Source organism: Molossus molossus, unplaced genomic scaffold (genome assembly GCF_014108415.1).
Source record: "Molossus molossus isolate mMolMol1 unplaced genomic scaffold, mMolMol1.p scaffold_m16_p_14, whole genome shotgun sequence".
NCBI classification, from domain to species: Eukaryota; Metazoa; Chordata; class Mammalia; order Chiroptera; family Molossidae; genus Molossus; species Molossus molossus.
This window is the reverse complement of record NW_023425349.1, coordinates 9,241,050-9,264,948: the sequence shown is the minus strand read 5'-3', so window position 1 is coordinate 9,264,948 and position 23,899 is coordinate 9,241,050. Positions and strand designations below refer to the sequence as shown.

At 40.5% G+C, this 23,899-nt stretch overlaps 1 protein-coding gene across 12 annotated transcripts in view; it reads left to right on the top strand.

Moving 5' to 3' along the window:
• The window catches only part of GAPVD1 (GTPase activating protein and VPS9 domains 1), an 82,106-nt gene that overhangs the window by 9,509 nt on the left and 48,698 nt on the right, over positions 1–23,899 (top strand). For all 12 annotated transcript variants that reach the window (XR_004959462.1, XR_004959463.1, XM_036260315.1 and 9 more), the window contains exons 2-3: positions 19,866–20,083; positions 20,763–21,606. Coding sequence is in view for 10 of the 12 variants with exons in the window: in XM_036260315.1 (XP_036116208.1) it covers positions 19,899–20,083; positions 20,763–21,606 (1,029 nt within the window). In the remaining 2 variants the exon portion in view is untranslated. The remainder of the gene's footprint in view (positions 1–19,865; positions 20,084–20,762; positions 21,607–23,899) is intronic.

Genomic DNA, 23,899 nt, shown 5'->3' with positions numbered 1-23,899 from the left:
ACCCGCACGACCAACCAGGGCCGGGGACAAACTGCAACCGAAGTACATGCCCTTAGCGGGAACCGAACCCGGGTCTCTCCGGACCGCAGGCCGACGCTCTAACCGCTGAGCAAAACTGGCCAAGGCTTCCCAAGTAATCTTAATTTTATACAAATATATGTGTTTTTAAAGTTTTAGAACTTAAGCTAAATTACTCTGTTTTTAACCCACCTTGAACTGTCTGCTTTCACTTTCTAATACAGGACTGTGACCCATCTCTCGATTTTACTTCTATTGCTTACAAATCCTGACAACTTCACAAAGATATATCAGGTCTAAAAGTCATAGTATTTAAGGTACATTCGCAAAATGTTTACAAGTATTGATTTCTGTACCAGAAAAACTTAGGAAAGAATAGATAAATTCTCTTTGAGAAATTACTTCATTTTTACCACCTCCTTTAGAATCCAAGGAATCTTTGACTCCTCTAATGTCTAAGTGTTCAAGGTTGTGATAGGCTAACTGGGATTCTGGTGGAAAGTGACTTATTAAGCCTCTCTATGAGTAAGTTTCTGTTCCATCATTTCAAAACATCATAATAGTAGTAATAATAATAGCTAACATTTATCGAGTTATTTTTTTTTCTAGGCATTATATAAACTATTTAAAATTACACATTTCATAATGCTATGGAGGGATCTTAATGGTTTATTTCTTTTTGAAAAAATACTTTAACTAATTAGAAAATTTGTGTGTGTGTGTTCCAGAAAGTTCCTTTTAGGTTAACATAGTCAGTAGTAGTAATCTTGTTTGAAATTTGATAATAAGTTTTTATAATTTTATGAACCACCATTCTTGTAAATGTGATGAAATGGACCTGACAGACTGCTGTTTACATGTATCCCTTAATTTTGAGGGTGGATTCTTATATTTTGAAACAGGCTTTACCAGTATTACAGCTCAGCAAAAATGTAGCCAAAGCTTCCTCAAAGCATGTGGGTGGTGAATTCTTCCTCTCAAAAGTTTGCAGAGGGTTCTAAGAGTTTTAGGTTTTTCTTCAGTTATTTGGTGTATCTTGATTTCAGATTTATATATGTCTTAATGAATTGTTACTAGAGATGGTTGAATAGGAGGAAATTAGATTAGTGGTATTTACTTTTAGATTAATAAAATTTATCTAATTGTGAAAGTTCCTGATACCCATTTCTGGACTAGGTGGATATTTTTGTATCACTTATTGCCTCTGGGAAATAAAGGGATATCATTTTAATACCTTTACAGTTCTGCTTATTGGTGTGTAGCTTGTCATTGTTGAACGATGTCTAGAAATTAAGGACTCTGTGCTTTGGTTCCATTGGAAAATTTTCACATCTTAAATATATTATTATTTATAGCATTTGTCTGGTCCTGAGTGTTTAAATAATTACACTAGCAGATCTTTCAGTGGGGAAGAGCTTAGTGTCAAGTTTTTATGTTTTTTCTTTTCTTTTTAAAAAATTACTGAAGTAATAAATGTTCTTTGTTTTAAAAAACCAACTAAAATGCCCTGGCAGGTTTGCTCAGTGGTTAGAGGGGCATCTGTGGACTGGAGGGTCTTGGCTTTGATTCCTGGTCAAGGGAACATACCTGGGTTGCAGGTTAGATCCCCATTCCCATCCCCGGCCACCAGTCAGGGTCATGTGGGAGGCAACCGATCCATGTGTCTCTCTCACATCCGTGTTTCTCTCTTCTCGCTCTCCCTCCCTCTGTCCCTTCCATTCTATCTAAAAAAATCAGTGGAAAAATATCCTTGGGTGAGGATTAACAACAAAAGAAGGTAAAACAATGCAAAAATGAAAGCTTTCTTTCTCACATATACATACATATACTATATGCTTTGACTTTTTTTCTTTCTTTTAATTAAAAAACTTTTTTTCTCTATTGATATTAGAGAGAGAGAGGAAGGGAGAGGGAGAAAGAGATAGAAACATCAGTAAGAGAGAACATCTATTGGCCGCCTCCTGCCTGCCCCTCACTGGGGATTTTGCCCACAACCTGGGCATGTGCTGGGAGTCAAACTGGTGACCTCTTAGTGCATGAGCCACACCCGCCAGGCTAAGAGTCAAGATTTTTGAACTGGCATAGTGAGGAAACAATATTTGCTAACTAATGCATATTCGAGAGAGAAAGGAAGAGGGAGAGAGTAAGAAACATTGATTAGTTGCGTCCCATACGCACCCTGACTGGGGATTAAACCTGAAATCTGGATATGTGTCCTGACCAGGAATTGAATTGGTGACCTTTCAGTGCATGGGATGATTCTCAACCAACCGAGCTGTCCAGATTTTGTTGTTGTTGTTGTTAACTCTCACCTGAGGATATTTTTCCATATTTTGTACAGATAGCGTGGGAGGGAGAGAGAGGAAGGGAGAGAGAGAGAGAAACATCGACGTGAAGGGACACATCGAGCGGCCGCCACCCGCACGACCCACCAGGGCCCGGGACAAACTGCAACCGAAGTACGTGCCCCCAGCGGGAACCAAACCCGGGTCTCTCCGGACCGCAGGCCGACGCTCTAAGACGCTCTAACCGCTGAGCCAAACCGGCCAGGGCTCCATTGACTTTTTAGTGGAAGCGAGGGGGGGCGGTGACATCAATGTGAGAGAGACACATTGATTGGTTGCTTCCTCCATGACCCTGGACGGGGCTGGGGATGGAACCTGCAACCCAGATACATGCCCTTGATCAGAAATTGAACCTGAGACTCTTCAGTCTGCAGAATGATGCTCCAACCACTGAGCAAAACTGGCCAGAGCCAGATGTTTTGATATTCTATCAACTGAGTCATATATTGAAATCTGGCTTAACCCACAGCCATTTGTGATGTTATACCTGATAATTAGTGTTCATTATTTTTGTGGTTAGCCTGTCTTCTTTAGCTCTGGAAAGTTAGTAGTGTATTGGGGGTAAAATCAACATCTGTTTGGATTTTATTTATTTTTGTTAGGATCTGGAATTTTGTTATGATAAAAAGTCGGTAATGTTGATTTGAGTTTTGAGTTCTATCTAGCTTTATATTACTTGCATCTTTAAAGTAGTCTGCCTTTCAATTCCCTGTACTTGTGCCAAGAACAGTTGTTACTAAGTCCATTCTTTCTTCTACAATGTTTTACTCTTGTTTCAAATATAGCAACTAAAGATATTAAAATATCACTTGTTTCCATTTTTATCTATATTGATATGCATTTCTTAATTGGGATGAAATATATTTTTGGTTCATTAAATTATTTCAAATATGCTCATTGGAAAGTTAGAAGATGTTTTTAAGTTAAATTCAGTTACTGTTTCTTAATCATTTTGGAGCTGAGTTAGCAGTAGCTTGGTTCATTGCTAACTAGAGCATTACTCTTCATCATTCAGTCATTTATTAGTTATTTATAAACTCAAACATTTATTCAGCACCTGCTAAAAGCTAGTCCCTCTGCTAAGTAATGGGGATACCAAGAGGACTATGTCCTTACTTCAGGACACTTGGAGATTTGTTGAGGTAACATTTTGTTAGAAACTGTAAAATGCTATGATAGAGATGAGCCCAAATGAGATATAATCTGAGTCAAGAGAAAGGCCAGTAAAGGCCCCTCGGTTTGAGCTGGGCCCAGATGCTGTAAGTGGGATTTAAATGGCCAGTGAAAGGAATGACAAAGGATTCTAAAAAGAATATATATAGAAATCTGGTCTGTGAAAACCACTTGAAATTGTCATTAGAATGTCATGAGAATGTGAGCCGCTCAAGAGCAAGACCTTACCTAGCACATAGTAGATGTTATATAAACATTTGGTGAAGGAAATGTGTTAAAGTTTACAGTACTTGTCTGTCCATACATTTGGAAAGAGATGAGCTTGTTATTAGTATTTTTTAAAATATTTTTTATTGCCCTGGCTGGTTTGGCTCAGCGGTTGGAGCATTGGCCTGCGGTCTGGAAAGACCCAAGTTTGGTTCCCGCTAAGGGCACGTACCTCGGTTGCAGTTTGTCCCTGGCATTGGTTGGGTCGTGTGGGTGGCAACCACTCGATGTGTCCGATGTGTCCCTTTCATGTAGATGTTTCTCTCTCTCTCTCTCTCCCCCTCCCTCCATCCCTCCCTTCCTCCCTTCCACTCTATCTGAACAAAATATCGAAAAGTGTCCTTGGGTGAGGATAAAAAAATAAAAAATAACAGTAGATTATTTTTTATTTATTGATTTTAGAGAGAGAGGAAGGGAGAGGGAGATAGAGATAGAAACATCGATGAAAGGTAACATCGATTGGCTACCTCCTGCATGTCCCCCACTGGGGATCAGGCCCACAACCTGGGCATGTGCTCTGACAGGGAATTGAACTGACGACTTCTTGGTGCGTGGGTCGACGCTCAACCACTGAGCCCCACCGGCCGGGCCGAGTTCATTATTTTTAATACCTGATAATTTTTAGATCATGTGGCTTAATGAAACATAAAATGAGTAAGAAACTGTTCCTGCACTGAAGGAGATGTCTTTTTTTTTTTTTTTAATTTATTTTTTTCTTTATTGATTTTAGAGAGAGAGGAAGGGAGAGGGAGAAAGAGATAGAAACTTTGATGAGAGAGAACATTGATGGGCCGCCTCTGGCATGCCCCCTACTGGGGATGATTGGGTCTACAATCTGGCCAAAGAGTAAGTCCTGTAAGGGAAAACACATGCATACAAAACCTTGTAATTCAACATCATTATTTATGTTTATAAAATGTATTTGCACCCGGCTGGTGTTGCTCAGTGGTTGAGCATCAACCCATGCACTAAAAAGTTGGCAATTCAATTCCTGGTCAGGGCACATGCCCAGGTTGTGGGCCCAGTCCCCAGTGAGGGGCATGCAGGAGGCAGCCAGTTGATGTTCTCTCTCATCAATATTTCTCTCTCTCTCTCCTTCTCCCTTCCTGTCTCTCTCTCTCTCTAAATATCAACAAAGAAAAAAAAATAAAATGTATTTGCAAGGGATACCCATCTCTTGTATGGATTGGCTAGATCCCTGAAAAGTCGCAGGTAATGTAAATCTTCGAATTAAATTTATTTGATTGATAAAATACAGGAGCTAACATTGTAGTAGGTTATTTAAAAACAGCAGTCATGTCCTTTTGGCCCTATCACATTAATGTGAATATTACATAAATACATAAATGAGGAAAGTCCCCATATAATGAGTGAAAAAAGTTACTGACAAAGTAAAAGTTCTGTCAGGGTATAGTCATCAGTATGTAAAAATATTTCATATGCTTAATCCTGGAACAACATCATGATTTTTCCCAAATCTGCATACTACTTGTACTATTATTAATTTATTGTCTTCCTTTGTAGACACACTTTATTTTATTAAAAAAATTTTTTTTAATCCTCACCCAAGGACATTTTTCGATATTTTGTTCAGATAGAGTGGGGGGGAAAGAGAGAGAGAGAAACATCGACGTGAAAGGGACACATCGAGTGGTCGCCACCCACACGACCCAACCAGGGCTGGGGACAAACTGCAACCAAGGTATGTGCCCTTAGCGGGAACCTAACCCGGGCCTCTCCAGACCGTAGACCAACACTGTAGAAACACTTTAAAAATATTTTGAAAGAAACTTTATGTTACTACCAGAATGAAAGATTAACATATCTTACCCTAAATAGAATGCAACTTAAATATAATAAAAACAAAACAATATTATAAAAAATAGCTAGCCACTGTCCCCAGAAGGTGCTGAGTTTGAGGCCTGCCATCCTTTAATTAAAAGGAAAGGTTAGCAAGTGTTAGGGAAGTGTTGAAGATAGGTTGGCATTTTACTTATATTTTCTCCATGTTGAAAACAGAAGGACTGAAAAAGACTCAATGGAGTAACTTTCCCTCTTAGTGATTCAGTGTTATTTAGTGTCATAGGTGAGGAAGGGATATACTCTGTTGGCCAGATCAATTCCCCCAGAGTTTCAGAGTGAAGAGATTTGGAGGCTGGGTCTTAAAGGATAAATCTGAGTTCACTTGAAAATAGGGAGGATATGGGCCTCTTAGGCCTGTATAATAGCATGTGCAAATGTTGAAGACTTTTGGAAATAGTATGGCAGCAACATCTGATTTGGAGGAAGTGGAGAAATGTTGGGAGGTGGGATAGGAGATGTAAAATGAGGGACTTAAGGGATTAATTTCTAGTAACTTTTTCTAAATTTTCACATATCCCTTTCTCATAGAATTTGAGGGAATTCACGTTACTTATTTAGTCCTACTAAGGACTAAACCTGACTTTGCGAGCTAGTTTTAAACTTTCAAAGAAAGGGCGGTTGTCCAGGTACTAGTGGATTGAGCATTGTCCCATGGACTGAGAGGTCCCGGATTTTAGGCTCAATCCCCAGTAGGGGGTGTGCAGGAGGCAGACAATTGATGTTTCTATCTCTCCCTTCCTCTCTCTAAAAAATTCAATAAAAACATATTTTAAAAAAAGAAGGAGTGGGCCCTGGCCAGTTTGGCTCAGCGGTTGGAGCGTTGGCCTGCGGTCCATAGAGCCCTGGGTTCGGTTCCTGCTAGGGGCGCGTGCCTTGGTTGCAGTTTGTCCTTGGCCCTGGATGGGTCGTGCAGGTGGCAGCCACTCAATGTGTCCCTTTCACATCAATGTTTCTCTCTCTCTCTCTTCCTCCCTCCCACTCTATCTGAACGAAAGGTTGAAAGGGTGTCTGTCCTTGGGTGAGGATTAAAAAAAAAAAAAAGAGTGGGATGATTAGAAGTGGCCTTGACCATACATTAAAGCTGGGTGAGCCAGTTTTACCAGTTGTTAATTTGACCTTGGGCAGATTATTTAATTTCCTCATCTCTGAAGAATACCTACCTTTCAGGAGTGTTATACAGATTAAATGCAAATATTCGTGTAAAGCACCTAGTTGGTTCCTGAAATGTGTGGAACTTATATTTTTATTTATTTCTTTTTGTTTGTTTTATCCTCACCCGAGGACATTTTTTTTGCTTTTATCTTCAGATAGAGCGGGAGGGAGAGAAAGGGAGGAAGAGAGAGAGAGAGAGAGAGAGAAGCATCTACGCGCGAGAGACACATCAACTGGCTGCCACCCACACGACCCCAACCAGGGTCAAGGACAAACCACAACCGAGGTACATGCCTGAACCCACGACTTTCCTGTCCACAGGTCATCACTGTCACCGCTGAGCCAAACTGGCCAGGGCAATTTTTATTTATTTCTTAAGCACCCATATACAGTATTTTTCCACCAGTAAATTAAAACTCTTTTTAAAAAATTTTTTTTCTTTATTGATTTTAGAGAGAGAAGAGGGAGAGGGAGAGAGAGAGAAACATTGGTGAGAGAGAACATCGATTGACTGCCTCGTGCATGCCCCTCACTGGGGATCAGGCCCACAACCTGGGCGTGTACCCTGACTGGGAATCAAACTAGTGACCTCTTGGTCCATGGGTCAACACTCAACCACTGAGCCACACCAGCCGGGCTAAAACTCTTTTCTTCAAGTCCAACCATTTTTATTTATAATAGCTTTTTTAAAAGTTTGTTATTAAGAGAAAATTAATATAAAAACTGGATTTTTTTTCTGGCTTGGAAATATATTTGCCTTGCTTCAGTTGACCAGGAATTAGTGCAAACTGTAATGTAGCTATGGAAATTTTGTGTTGTGAAGTTTCTGGGTTTCATATCTGATCATAGTGAATTGAAAGGAAAAGTATTTTTAGTGTGCTAGTTTAAACACTACAGTGTATTACCAAATGTTACATCATATGATAGATGGTGGTTGTTGGAAATTGTAATAAATTAGTGTTCAAATGCTTTCTCATTTTGCATACTTTTTCTTACTGAAAAGTGTTTGCTAAATTGGATGCTTGGATTTAGAAGTATATTATTTGTGTACTTTAAAATATATCTTTTATTGATTTTTTTTTTTTTTTTTAATCCTCACCCGAGGATATTTTTCCATTTTTTGTACAGATAGAGTGGGAGGAAGAGAGAGGAAGGGAGAGAGAGAGAGAGAAACATCGACGTGAAGGGACACATCGAGTGGCTGCCACCCGCATGACCAACCAGGGCCGGACAAACTGCAACCGAAGTATGTGCCCTTAGCGGGAACCGAACCCGGGTCTCTCTGGACCGCAGGCCGACGCTCTAACCGCTGAGCCAAACTGGCCAGGGTGATTTTTTCTGTTTGTTTGTTTTAGAAAGAGAGGAAGGGATAGAGAGAGAGAGAAACATCGATGTGAGAGAAACATCGATTGACTGCCTCCTGCATGCCCCATACTGGGGATCAAGCCTGAAACCCAGGCACGTGCCCCGACCTGGAATTGAATCAGCGACCTCTTGGTACATGGGTCAGTGCTCAACCACTGAGCCACTGGCTGGACATAGTATTAACATCTTATATTAGTATGGTATATTTGATATAATTAGTGAACCATATTGATACTCTATTGTTAACCAAAGTTCATACTTTGTTCAGATTTCCTTAGTTTTTACTAGATATCCTTTTTCTGTTCCCAAGACCCCACTCAGGATATCATATTACGTTTAGTAATGTGGTAATTATATGTCATTATTTGTGCAATTTTACTTGGATCATCTTAAATTAGACACATTAATTTATTTGCAAGCGATGCTTTATTCTCAAATTTCTTGCTTTTTAAGTGTTTTTTATTGATTTTTTAGAGAGAGAGAAAGGGAGAGGGAGAGAGAGAGATAGAAACATCAGTGAGAGAGAAAAGCATCAACATCGATCGGCTGCCTCCTGCATGCCCCCACTGGGGATTGAGCCTGCAACCCAGGCATGTGCCCTGACTAGGAATTGAACCAATGATCTCTTGGTGCATAGGTCGATGCTCAACCACTGAGCCATACCAGCTGGGCTCAGATTTCAAAACAATTCTTCTGTATGGTATATTGTGTTACTTAAAATGCTCTTAGATTAAAGATAGTTGGCCTAGGCCTGTCCAGTGTGGTTCAGTTAGTAGAGCATCATCTTGAGCACTGAAAGTTCGCCAGTTCAATTCCAGTCAGGGCACATGCCCAGGTTGTGGGTTCAACCTACCACTGGAGTGCATGTGGGAGGCAATATGTCAGTGTTTCTCTCTTATATCGATGTTTCTCTCCTTCTCTCTTTTTCTTTTTTTTTTTTATCCTCACCCGGGGATATTTTTCCATTTTTTGTACAGATAGAGTGGGAGGGAGAGAGAGGAAGGGAGAGAGAGTGAGAAACATCGACGTGAAGGGACACATCGAGTGGCTGCCACCCGCACGACCAACCAGGGCCGGGGACAAACTGCAACCGAAGTACGCGCCCTTAGCGGGAACCGAACCCGGGTCTCTCCGGACCGCAGGCCAACACTCTAACTGCTGAGCCAATTCTCTCCTTCTCTCTTCCTCTCTCTAAAAGTCAATAAAAACATTTTAAAAAGATAATAAAGATAGTTGACCTAGCCCGGCCTGTGTGGCTCAGTGGTTGAGCATTGACCCATGCACCAAGAGGTCACCGGTTCAATTCCTGGTCAGGACACATGCCTAGGTTGTGGGCCAAATCCCCAGTGGGAGGCATGCAGGAGGCGGCCAATCGATGTTTTCTCTCATCGATATTTCTCTCTCCCTCTCACTTCCTCTCTCTATATAATCAATAAAGAACATTTATTTAAAAACAAAAAAATAGTTGGCCTATAGTTTACTTTTCTTTTCTTTTTATCCTTACCCAAGGACATTTGTCCATTTTTTGTTCAGATAGAGTGGGAGGGAAAGAGAGGAAGAGAGAGAGAGAGAGACATTGTCGTGAAAGGGACACATCAAGTGGCTGCCACCCACACAACCAACCAGGGCCAGGGACAAACTGCAACCGAGGCACGCGCCCTTAGCGGGAACCGAACCCGGGTCTCTCAGGACTGCAGGCCGACGCTCTAACCGCTGAGCCAACCCGGCCAGGGCTATAGTTTACTTTTAATAAGTCTTTTAAGTGTAGGTTCCATTATGTTACCAAGTAGTCTTTTTTTTTAATCCTCACCCAATGATATTTTTCTATTTATCATCAGACAGAGTGGGAGGAAGGGAGAGAGAGGGAGAGAAACATTCATGTGAGAGAGACATATTGACTGGCTGCCACCCACATGACCCAACCAGGGCAGGGGACAAACTGAGGTATATGCCCGTGACTGGAATCGAACCCACGACTCTTTGGTCCAGGGGCCGATGCTCTACTGCTGAGCCAAACTTGCCAGGGCACAAATAGTCTATCTTACCTCTTTACTTACGACTTTGACATGTCCCACTTGTTTTCATGGAAAGGTTCATTTTGGTCAATTTAGTTGTGTGATGGACATGGAGTCTGTCTCACTGTGTCCTAGTGAAATGATAAAAATTACCCTACCTTTTAATTGACAAGCATAATAATGTTCTATACCATACAGTCATTTACACTTCACAGTCATCTCATGTGAACTGTACCATTTAGTAGTGAGATAGATAAGGACATTATCCCAAATTTGAAGATGACAAAATGGAAACTTAGGTGAAGTGACTAGCCACAAATCACATTGCTGGTGGGAGTGAGAGCCCAGTCTGAAATGCTTCAGACCTTCACACTGCAGTTTTGGTATCCTTTCTGCCAAGTTGTTTGAAGTAGTCTCTGCATAAAATAATCAAGTAGCAGGTGGCCTTCTCTTATTGACTCATTTATAAAGTTATTATTGGACTTATTAGATTAATAAAGAGATGATTAGTTTCTTTACTGAAGTCTAGCTGTTACTTAGAGTTTAGAAATATTAGGTACATATCATTAACTAGGGATGCCTTTAATTAGAAATTTTCAACAGAGAAAACATGAAACATGATTATCATTTCATAAAACATTTGAAATAATGTCCTACTTTAGAGTCCTTCTCTTGAGTCACAGGAGTTTCTTCAGACTTACTTGCTAACATTTGTAATGTGTATCCTCCTTGGAACTTTTCATCTATTTTCTAATTCACACATTTTATCTTATCAGGCTGTGCTTCTTTTCTGTGCTCTGTATTAGAGTAGGCATGTTTGCTTATCAGGAGTTGGCAGACCTTTTCTGTAAAGGGCCAGATAGTAAATATTTTAGGCTTTGTGGGCCATATGGACTCTGGCAACTGTTCAGCTCTGCTACTGTAGCATGAAAGCAGTTATAGATAATTTATAAACTAATAGACATGACTCTGTTCTAATAAAACTTTATGTATGCAAACAGGCAGGTAGCTGAATTTGGCCCACAGGCCTTAGTTTGCTATTGTGGAAGGATTTAGAACCCCAATGTACTTCACTCCTTCAACTAAAATTTCCCCACAGGACTCTCATTGATAAGTTTTCATAACATGAGTTGAAAAGCTTAAAATATGATTTAATTTACATGGGTGTAATCAGTTTTATTTTGTAGAATATATATATATATATATATATATATATATATTTTTTTTTATCCTCACCCGAGGATATTTTTCCATTTTTTGTACAGATAGAGTGGGAGGGAGAGTGAGGAAGGGAGAGAGAGAGAGAAACATCGACATGAAGGGACACATCGAGTGGCTGCCACCTGCACGACCAACCAGGGCCGGGGACAAACTGCAACCGAAGTATGTGCCCTTAGCGGGAACTGAACCCGGGTCTCTCCAGACCGCAGGCCGACGCTCTAACCGCTGAGCCAAACTGGCCAGGGCTGTAGAATATATTTTGCAGAACTGAATTTAATATTACAGATGTTCAAAGTCTGATTTTTTTTTTTTTTTTTTTTATCCTCACCCTAGGACATTTTTCCATTTTTTGTTCAGGTAGAGTGGGAGGGAGAGAGAGGAACAGAGAGAGAGAGAGAAACATCGATGTGAAAGGAACACATCGAGTGGCTGCCGCCCGCACGACTGACCAGAGCCGGGGACAAACTGCAACCGAAGTATGTGCCCTTAGCGGGAACTGAACCCGGGTCTCTCCAGACCGCAGGCCGACGCTCTAACCGCTGAGCCAAACTGGCCAGGGCTGTAGAATATATTTTGCAGAACTGAATTTAATATTACAGATGTTCAAAGTCTGATTTTGTTTTTTTTTTTTTTTTATCCTCACCCTAGGACATTTTTCCATTTTTTGTTCAGGTAGAGTGGGAGGGAGAGAGAGGAACAGAGAGAGAGAGAGAAACATCGATGTGAAAGGAACACATCGAGTGGCTGCCGCCCGCACGACTGACCAGAGCCGGGGACAAACTGCAACCGAGTACGCGCCCTTAGCGGGAACCGAACCCGGGTCTTTCAGGACTGCAGGCTGACGCTTTAACCGCTGAGCCAAACCGGCCAGGGCCAAAGTCTGATTTTTAACCACCCAAAAAGAAATGATCTAACTTATAACATGTTTGCAAATTTCAGGAAACAAATTCTTATTGTGATTGATATGAACAGAAATGCAGATCAGGCTAAATTAAGACCTGGTAGTCCAGGGTAGATTTTGTTGGAGTTGGCTGTACGGGTTGATGGAAGGATGAGAAGAGATCTTTTTGCCAATTATATGTGGAGTTTTCTGGGGTTTCCATTTTTGACTCCTGCTATTGGAAACCTGGAGAATTAATCAAGGGGTGGTCTTAATTGGGCACACAGGCTTCCTTCTGTCTTTTGCAGATGATTTAGTATGTTCTGTCACTTGGGAGGGATTGGGGAGGTTTATATCAAAGTTGGTGCTTTGGAAATACTAACCTTTCAGTATAGGATAGATTGGAGAGAGAAGAATTAGGCAGAGAAACACATTAGGAAATTTTTCAATTGTCTGGATTCCTGGGACTAAATTTGCTTTTACAGAGGAATTATAAAGAATTATAAAGAGGAAAGATCCTTGATTGGTGTGGCTCAGTTGACTAGGTGTCATCCCATATACCAGGAGGATGCCGGTTTGATTTCTGGTCAAGGGCACATGCCCATGTTTTGGGCTCCATCCCTGGTAGGGGGCATGCAGAAGGCAGCCAATTTATATTTCACTCTTACATCAATGTTTTTCTTCCTCTCCCTTCCTCTCTCTCAAAACATAAATAAATAAATAACATATATTTTTTAAAAATACTGTTTTGGAGGGTAAGCCATACTTGTTATTTGACAGCATTCTGACCAGCTTATTATAGAAAGAAAAGGGTAAAGCCTATAATTCTTGACATTGATTAAAAACAGTTCTTACTGCCCTGGGCGGTTTGGCTCAGCAGTTAGAGCATCAGTCTGCGGTCCAGAGAGACCTGGGTTCAGTTCCCGCTAAGGGCACATACCTTGGTTGCAGTTTGTCCCCGGCCCTGTTGGGTCATGCGGGAGGCAGCCACTCGATGTATCCCTTTCATGTCGATGTTTCTCTCTCTCTCTCCCTCCCTCTCTATCTGAATAAAAAATGGAAAAGTGTCCTCGAGTGAGGATTTAAAAAAAAAAAAAAAAGTTCTTACTGCCCTGGCCAGTTTTGCCAGTTTTGCTCAGCGGTTGGCGCGTCGGCCTGTGGACCAGAGAGTCCCGGGTTTGGTGTCCACTAGGGGCACATATAAAAAAATAAATAAAAAAGTTCTGAGCAAGTTTGTCTAGTGTTCTAGATTTATTTAAAATGTCTCTACGTGTCTTTTTTTTTTTTTTAATCCTCACCTGAGGACATTTTTCCATTTTTTGTTCAGGTAGAGTGGGAGGGAGAGAGAGGAACAGAGAAAGAGAGAGAGAAACATCGATGTGAAAGGAACACATCGAGTGGCTGCCACCCGCACGACCAACCAGGGCCGGGGACAAACCACAACTGAGGTAGGTGCCCTTAGTGGGAACCGAACCCGGGTCTCTCAGGACCGCAGGCCGACGCTCTAACCACTGAGCCAAACCGGCCAAGGCAAAATGTCTCTACACATGTCTTTAAAGACATTTGGGACTATCGAGGTTTGAAATGTAAGTTCTTGTTTAGATTAGATAGGGCTTTCAAGTATTAATTTTTTTAATTGAAGCTACATTTGAAGGTTTTATTTTCTAAATTGCATAAATTGATTCATATTTTGCTGTGACATTGGAAACATTTAATGTGTCCTCTCTTCTTGAATAGTAATTAGACTATGAGCTCCTTGAGATTAGGGGACCTGGCTAGATACCAGCAAAACTCAATAATTTTTTGTTGAATTAAATTGTATTAAAGCAGCAAGGAGGGTACAGTTTGAGAATTTCTAAAGTACTTTTTCTTATCTTCTCATTTTGGAAAATTTCTAACACACATAAACCATTGAAGGATAGTACAGCGATCACTATATACCCACCACCCAGACTCATTTTTTTTATGTATTTTTTTTTTTTTTTAATCCTCACTGGAGGACATTTTTCCATTTTTTGTTCAGGTAGAGTGGGAGGGAGAGAGAGGAACAGATGGAGAGAGAGAAACATCGATGCGAAAGGAACACATCGAGTGGCTGCCACCCGCACGACCGACCAGGGCCGGGGACAAACTGCAACCGAGGTACGCGCCCTTAGCGGGAACCGAACCCGGGTCTCTCAGGACCGCAGGCTGACGCTCTAACCGCTGAGCCAAACCGGCCAGGGCCCACCCAGACTCAATAGTTGTTTACATTTTGCTGAATTTTTTAATTACTTTTTTTTTTAATTCTCACCCGAGGACATTTTTCCTTTTTATTTGTTGTTGTTGTTCAGATAGAGTGGGAGGGAAAGAGAGAAAGAGAGAGAGAAACATTGATGTGAAAGGGACACATCAAGTGGCTGCCACCCGCACGACCCAACCAGGGCCGGGGACAAACTGCTACTGAGGTACTCGCCCTTAGCGGGAACCAAACCTGGGTCACTCAGGACTGCAGGCCGATGCTCTAACCACTGAGCCAAACCGGCCAGGGTAAATTTTTTAATTACTTGTGATTTTTTTCTGAACCATGTACAATTGCAAGAATTCTAACACTTTACTTTTCCATACTTGTGCATGCACCTCTTAAAAATATGATATTTTCCTTTTAACCACAAGATTTCTGAGTTGTTCTTGTAAAGATCAGGATAATAATAATAATAGTGTACTGGCTCCCTCACCTCTCACCTGTGTGTCCTTGTTTAAGTTATTTGATATCCCTGACCTCAGTTTTCTTATCTGCAAGTACCTATCTCAGAGGGTATTATATAGATTAAGTGTGTAAAGTTCTTAGAACCATACCAGGCACAATTTCAGTTTATAAAGGGTTTTTGCATATGATACTCAGTTGTGATGGAGAACACCACACCCACCATTGTCTACAGAATTGGAAACTTCCCCATATGTGTCAACAAATCTCATAATTTCTACCTCCTAACATCTCTTAAATTTGTCCTGTTCTTTCCATTACTACTGCAACACCTCTTGCCTATCAGCAATTTCTTAATCCCTCTTCATCTAGATCTAGTTCCATCTCCAGTCTCATCCCCACCTTCTCATTCTTTTCCTTTTGAGAGAGAGAGAGGGAGATTTGTTGTTCCACTTATTTATACATTCATTGGTTGACTCTTACATGTGCCCTAACTGGGGATCAAACCCACAACTTCAGTGTAATCAGGATGACGATCTAACCATCTGAGCTACCCAGCCAGGGTTCCTCATCCTTTTCCTTACTGCCAGAGTTTATGTTCTCAAATACAAATGTAATCATGTCAATTCCCTTTAAAACTCTTTTCCCATCACCTAAGTCCAAGTTTCTTTCTTTCTTTTAAAATATTTTTTCGTTATTGATTTTAGAAAGAGAGGAAGGGAGAGGGCGAGATAGAAATATCGATGAGAGAGAACATCAGTTGGCCGCCTCCTGCATGCCCCCATTGGGGATTGGGCCCACAACCTGGGCATGTGCCCTGACCGGGAATCGAACCGGCGACCTCTCGGTGCATGGGTCAACAATCAACCCGTGAGTCACACTGGCCGGGCTAAGTCTAAGTTTCTTAACTCTAACTTCTGTGTACCTTATATGTCTGTAGCCTTATCTCTCATTATACACTTCCTCCCCTACCCCACTTCACTCTTAACACACACAAACACATGTGCCCCCAAACTAGCTTGCTACGTGTAGTTCTCTAAATATATTCTCTGTGCCTGTGCCTTTGACTTCCTCTGTCTGGAATTCTACCCCACCTACTATCCTCTTTATGTCTGGCAGAAACTTGTCTTTTAAGACTAGGTGTAGATATTTAATTCTTCCGTCATTCCTTCTGTCTTCCCCATATGTAGTCTATAAGTAGTAGCATACTTAATAACATTTTCGCGTAGCCATTTGCTTGCATGTCTGTCTCATTCTACTAGATTAAAAAGTCCTTGATGGCACACACTAATTTTTATCTTATTTTGGTATCTCTAGTACCTGATATGTCGCTTGTACCAGGCATAAAATGAATGTAGATAATTGTGTCCACGTTGTGTAGATGAAAAAAAAATTGAGGTTCAGAGAATATGTATTACATATGTACTCAAGGTATGAAGCTAATGAATGAACTAGTGAATGAAGCATACAGATCTTTAAGGGCCCATTTCAATAGTGTTTTCATTAACTGTAATATTTCTCATAATTACAACAATTTGTTCAATGATTCTCTTCTTAGTCTGTGGACTTAGAGCCCCCTAGAGGATCTTAGAGTTTCCACGTGGAAGTTACAAAGTCATATGCATTTTCTGTATACTGAATTAGTAAGATTATGTATATGTATATGTGTATATATATGTATATGTATGTGCTTGTCACTAAATTTTTTTAATGTACACAATGTCCTTATGACTAATAGTGAATTGTCTTGGTGAAACAGACATCTTTTGAGAGGAAAGTGGTGTGGGGCTTTAACTATATAGGACAGTTGGAATGACATCTTTGCATAGTTTGCTGAGGAATTGATAAGGTACAAGAAAGTAATTTTTGAAAGCAGTTAAATTCAGATTAGATGGTAATATCTAAAATGTTCCTAGTCATCAGCAGTTCACTAAAATAAAGATTTCTGAAACCAAACTTAATTAAAAGTTATTCAATCTATTTTTTAAAATAAAGTAGCTTTAAATATATCTTTAGTGCCCTGGCCAGTTTGGCTCAGCGGTTAGAGCGTCGGCCTGTGGACTGGAGAGTCCCGGGTTTGGTTCCCGCTAAGGGCATGTACCTTGGTTTATCCCCGGCCCTGGTTGGGGTCGTGTGGGTGGCAGCCACTCGGTGTGTCTCTCTTACATCAGTGTCCCCCCTCCCCCCACTCTATCTGAAGATAAATGCAAAAATGTCCTCAGGTGAGGATCATAAATAAATAAATACATAAATTTTTAGCTGGTGCCATAATGTTTAAATTTTTTTGTCTTAGCGCCAAAATATTTATTTTATATATATGAACATATTTTCATTGGATCTCTAAACACATTGGGAATTCTGTGGTCTAGATTGTCCTTTCTTTTAGAATCTAAATTCACTACAAATTGTATTTTATCTATTCCAAATAGATCCATTAAGGGCACTTAAGAATCTGATTGGCTGGAATCACTTTTCCCCCCAGCTTTATTGAGATGTAATTGAAATATAATATATATTTAAGGCATATAATGTGATGATTTGATACACGTATATATTGTAAAATGTTTACCACAGCAAGGTTTAGTCAACACGTCCTTCACCTCATATTATCTTGTTGTGTTATGGTGAGGATATTAAAGCCCTATTGTCATAGCAACTTTCAAGTATACGATCATAATGGTTAATTCTTAATGGGAAATATTTTTCTAACTTAATGACTGCCTGCTATCTGGACACAATGTTGTATTCTGCTCTCTGGGCCACAGGCACTTCCATTATTGATAAAAACATTTGTGGTCTGGCAGGCATTGTAGGTTTAAGGGCATAGCTTAAATAATAATGCTTTAAAATATGTGTGCTATTTTAATCAGTTCATTTAGCTACTAGGTAAACAAGAATAGTGTGACATCATTCATTCCTTTGGCAAATATTTATTCAACTCCTGCCTTCCCCTCAGCCCTGAGATTACAGCTGTGAATGAACAAAACGAACAAGCCTTGGCTCTGGTGGCCGTTACTTTTTAGTAGGGGAGTCATACTCTAAGCATGATGAGCATGCACGTAGGTATCTGTAATATAATTCTAGATAGGGGCAACTGCTTTAAAAAAAAAGCCAGAAGAAGGAATAGGAAGGGATATTTTCTATTTTAGAAAGAGTTATCTGAGAAGGCCTTTTTGTTTGTTTGTTTGCTTTGTTTCCATTGATTTTTTTAAGAGAGGGTGGAAAGGAGGGACAGGGGATGGGGAGGAAGAGAAAGAGAAAAACATCCATGTGATCTGAGACCCTTAGGTGGGCGGGCTGATGCTCTTAACCACGGAGTAACACTGGCCAGGGCTGAGAAGGCTTTTTAAAAAAAACTTGTGTTTTTTTTTCTTTACTGAGTTTAGAAAGAGAGGAAGGGAGAGAGAGAGAGAGAGAAACATTGATGCAAGATAACATTGATTGGCTGCCTCCTGCATGCCTCCTAATGGGGATTGGGCCCACAACCTGGGCATGTGCCCTGCCGGGAATTGAACTGGTGACTTCTTGGTGTATGGGTCAACTCTCAACCACTTAGCCACACCAGCTGGGTGAGAAGGCTTTTTTAAATAGACATTTGAACAGAGAGGCCTGCACGAAGTAAAGGCCTGCATGAAGTAACCTTGCGAAGATATCTGGAAGGATAGCCTTCCAGACAAAGGGATCAGCAAATGCTGAGGCTTTGGAGGATTTCCAGTAGGGGAACAGAGTGATCTGACTGAAGTTTAAAAGATACTCTATGCTATGGAGCAAACACATTTTGTTAAGAAAGGAAGCTGGGAGATCAGTTAGGAAGTGGTGATTATAGAGCTTCAGAGTAGTAGTTATATTTGAGATGTAGTTTGAAGACAGAGTCAACAGAACATGGTGAGTGACTGCCGTGTGAAAGAGCAGTCAAGAAAACTGCAGTGTTAGTAAGTAGACACTGGGCTTGAAGGACACGCACAAGGTTTTTGCATTGGCTATCTCTGAGCAGTGGCCTTGTTAGGAGCTTTTCTTTTTGCTTATCTGTATTTACCAGTTTTTCTATACTGAACCCACAATGCTTCTGTAATAAAATAAATATAGAGATTACTTTAAAATTAGAGTTAACCATGCTACTAAATGTAGCTTTTTTTTTTTCTTTATTGATTTTAGAGATAGAGAGAGTGAGAGGAAGAGAGAGAGAGAAACATTGATGAGAGAGAACATTGACTGGCTGCCTCCTGCATGCCCTTCACTGGAGATTTGCCAACCCACAACATGGGAATGTGCCCTGACAGGGAATCGAACCAGAGACCTCTTGGTGCATGCATTGATGTTCAACCACTGAGTCACACCGGCTGGGCTCTTTTCTTTTTAAGATTTTTAAATTGATTTTTAGAGAGAGATGAAGAGAGCGAGGTGGGGGAGAGAGAAAGAGAGAGACATCAATGTGAGAGTGGAACATTGATCAGCTGCCTCCCCTACTGGGGATTGAGCCTGCTACTGGGACACGTGCCCTAGGAATCAAACCTGAAACCTTTCAGTGCATGGGATGACGCCCAACCAACTGAGCCACACTGAGCAGGGCGTATAGCTTAATTATTATTTTTTAAAATATGTTTTTTTGATTTTTTTAGAGAGAAAGGAAGGGAGAGAGAGAGAGAAATACTGATGTGAGAGAGAAACATCCATTGGCTGCCTCCTGCACGCTCCTTACTGGGGATCGAGCCCACAACCCCAGCATGTGCCCTGACCAGGAATCGAACCAGGACCTCTCAGTCTGGGACAGTGCTCCATCCACTGGGCCACACCGGCCAGGCTAATGTATTCTATCTCTTTTGATTCGGAAAACAGTTTCTGTAACATAACAATTAAAAATTTGTCTTTTTTTCTCTTAGTGATCAGCCTTTGTACCTTTTCCACATTTGAAGATGGTGAAGTTAGATATTCATACTCTGGCCCATCACCTCAAGCAGGAACGCTTATATGTAAACTCTGAGAAACAACTCATTCAGAGGCTCAATGCAGATGTACTTAAGACAGCTGAAAAGTTGTATCGTACAGCATGGATTGCTAAACAACAGAGGATTAATTTGGATCGGCTTATCATAACCAGGTAAAGAAAAGACTTGGAGGTCTTAAATTTTATAAACCACTATGGTTCTGTGCTAACTGCTAACTGTAAATAAATGAATCTATTTCCAACAAAGAGCTTGGTTTAAGAGTTAAAATCAACATTAAGATGAGTCTTTGCTTATTTTTTTTATTAAATCACTTAAGCACTATTATAGAGAATTATAACTTAAGCATTAATGTTTTTTTTTTTTTTTTTTATCCTCACCCGAGGACATTTTTTGATATTTTGTTCAGATAGAATGGGAGGGAGGGAGAGAGAGAGAAACATCGATGTGAAAGGAACACATTGAGTGGCTGCCACCCACATGACCCAACCAGGGCTGGCAACAAACTGCAACCAAGGTACAGCCCCTTAGCGGGAACCGAATCCGGGTCTCTCTGGACCGCAGGCTGATGCTCTAACTGCTGAGCCAAACCGGTCAGGGCTTCTTGGTACTTTTTATTGAATCTGATTTAATATGAGAAATTTGTGTTTGTTTGTTCATTCATTCTTTCTGTCTTTTCACTTTCAATGGCTAATAATCTGAAAGATCTTAGCAATTCAGAGTGATGTCATTGCTGGGACTGTAATCAACTCACATTTCACGTCACATATAGTATATGTATTATATTATTATTGTTGTTAACTTTATTATTTTGCTTGTTTGCTTGTTTTTTAGTGCTGAAGCTTCCCCTGCTGAATGTTGCCAACATGCCAAGATTTTGGAAGATACACAGTTTGTTGATGGATATAAGCAATTGGGATTTCAGGAGACTGCTTATGGAGAATTCTTGAGTCGATTAAGGGAAAATCCTCGTCTTATTGCCTCCTCTCTGGTTGCTGGAGAGAAACTTAATCAGGAGAACACACAAAGTGTTATTTACACAGTTTTTACCTCCCTCTATGGCAACTGCATTATGCAAGAAGATGAAAGCTACCTCCTTCAGGTTTTGAGATACTTGATTGAATTTGAACTTAAAGAAAGTGACAACCCCCGGCGACTTTTGAGGAGAGGAACTTGTGCCTTCAGCATCTTATTTAAACTTTTTTCTGAAGGACTGTTTTCTGCCAAACTTTTCCTCACAGCTACTTTACATGAGCCAATCATGCAACTGCTTGTGGAAGATGAAGATCATCTGGAAACAGATCCAAATAAACTAATTGAGAGGTTCTCCCCATCTCAACAAGAAAAACTCTTTGGAGAGAAAGGCTCAGATAGATTCAAGCAAAAGGTTCAAGAAATGGTGGATTCCAATGAGGCCAAACTAGTGGCTTTGGTGAACAAATTTATTGGTTATCTCAAACAGAACACATACTGCTTTCCACATAGTTTGAGGTGGATCGTGTCGCAGATGTACAAAACCCTCTCCTGTGTAGACAGACTGGAAGTTGGGGAGGTCAGGGCAATGTGTACTGATCTCCTATTGGCCTGCTTCATTTGTCCTGCAGTTGTCAACCCAGAACAGTATGGAATCATTTCTGATGCTCCTATTAATGAAGTGGCAAGATTCAATCTGATGCAGGTATGCTTTTGCTATTAGTAATGTGGCATTCAGTTTAAAACCAATTGATTAGGGCAGTGGGGGTGGGAACAGAAAATATGATGATAATATTCATTGATTCCTACTATTCTTATTTATTTATTTTTTAATTTTCACCCGAGGATATTTTTCTGTTACTCTTCAGATAGACTAAGACGGAGAGAGGGAAAGAAAGGGAGAGAGAGAGAAACATCGATGTGAGAGGGACACATCGACTGGTTGCCTCCTGCACAACCCTGACTTGGGCCAGGGACGAACTGCCACCGAGGTGCACGCCCTTGGCTGGAATTGAACCTAGGTCTCGTTGGTCTGCAGGCCGGTGCTCTACCGCTGAGCCAAACCGGCCAGGGCCCTACCATTCTTTTTTTAAAAATATTTTTATTGATTTTTTAGAGAGAGGAAGGGAGAGGAGGAGAGAGAGAAACATTGACGAGAGAGCAACACATTGATTGGCCTCCTCCTGCACACCCCTACTGGGGATCGAGCCAGCAACCTGGGCATGTACCCTGACCAGAATTGAACTCGAGACCTTATGGTGTGTAGGATGACGTCCAATCAACTGAGCCACATCAGTCAGGGCCTTACCATTCTTTTTCCTTAGATTGTCCTAAATATTTACTTCTTAAGACATAAAAGCAGTCATATTGGGATTTAAAAATATTGTTTTTGTAAAACATTTTGTGTTAGTTTCTAAATGGAGTCCTCTCACACATGAATGTGTAGTTGATTAGGTTTTGAAGAACAAGCCCACCATCCCCTTCCCATAATTTGAAAACTGAGTCTTTTATACTTCATTTGGTAGCAAAACCTAGCATGAACTAGCATGAGGCTATTTATAATTGTTCATTATTTCATTTAGTGCTAATGGATACTCATGTTTTGCTGCAGACATGTTAACGTGTTTGATTATAGGATGCTATCCTAAATACTGGACATTTACATATATGTACTAATTAACGTTTCTAAAATCTTCAAATTTTGAAATATGAGACTCAGAATTTTTGTACATATCTTAGCACCCTTTTCTCCTAATTATCTGAAGTACTGAAATCATGTTATTATTTCTTTTTAAAAAATTATTATTTTTAATGTTTTTATTGATTTTTTTAGAGAGAGAGGAAGGGAGAGAGAGAAACATCGATATGAGAGACAAACATCTATTGGCCACCTCTTGCATGCCCCCTACTGGGGATTGAGTTCGCAAACTTGAGCATATGCCCTGACTGGGAATCAAATTGGGATCTCTTAGTCCATGGGATGATGCTCAATCCACTGAGCCACACCAGCTGGGCCATGTTATTATTTCTTAAGAAAATCTTTTAATTATATCTTTTTTTTTTTATTTAATTTTTTAAATTCTCTCCTGAGGTTAAGGAGAGGGGTAGAGAGAGAGAGAGAAACATCAATGTGAGAGAAACATATCAACTGGTTACCTCCCACATGACCCAAACCAGGGCCAGAGATCAAACCTGCAACCCAGGTATGTGCCCTTGACCAGGAATGGAACCTGTGACCTGTTGGTTCATGAGTGGATGCTCTAACCGCTGAGCCAAACCAGCCAGAGCCTTTTAATCATATCTTATCACACAGAAATACTGTGAAGAAGAGAGATTGAGTTTATTTGGAATAGAATCTATCTTTGGATGAATTTTTAAAATTTATTGATTTTTTAATTGATTTTATAGAGAAAGAGAGAGGGAGAGAGATAGAAATATCGATGAGACAGAACATTGATTGACTGCCTCCTGCACTCCCCCCACTGGGGATTTGGCTTACAACCGGGCATGTGCCCTGACCAGGAATTGAATTGGGGACCTCTTGGTACATGGGTCAACGCTCAACAACTGAGTCACACCAGCCAGTTGGGCATATCCTTGGATGAGGTTTTTAAAAAAAATGATGTTTTTTTCATTATCAGTTCTGTCATATTGGGGTATTGAGCAATTAACTATATAGAAATCCATGAAATAAAATTTAAAACTTTTAGTCTCTGTGAAATACTAAATTTATTCTTGTGATGATAAAATAGTAGTTTTTATTTTTGTCATTCTAACAGAGATTGAATCACATATTTTCAAAATAAGTAATAAGGGGGAGGATTATCCCAGATAGTAAGAAGATGCGCCCAGCCAGTATGGCTTAGTGGTTGAGTGTCGATCCATGCACCAAGAGGTCACTGGTTCAATTCCTGGTCAGGGCACATGCCCAGGTTGAGGGCCTGATCCCCAGTGGGGGGCATGCAGGAGGCGGCCAACCGATGTTTCCATCTCTCTCT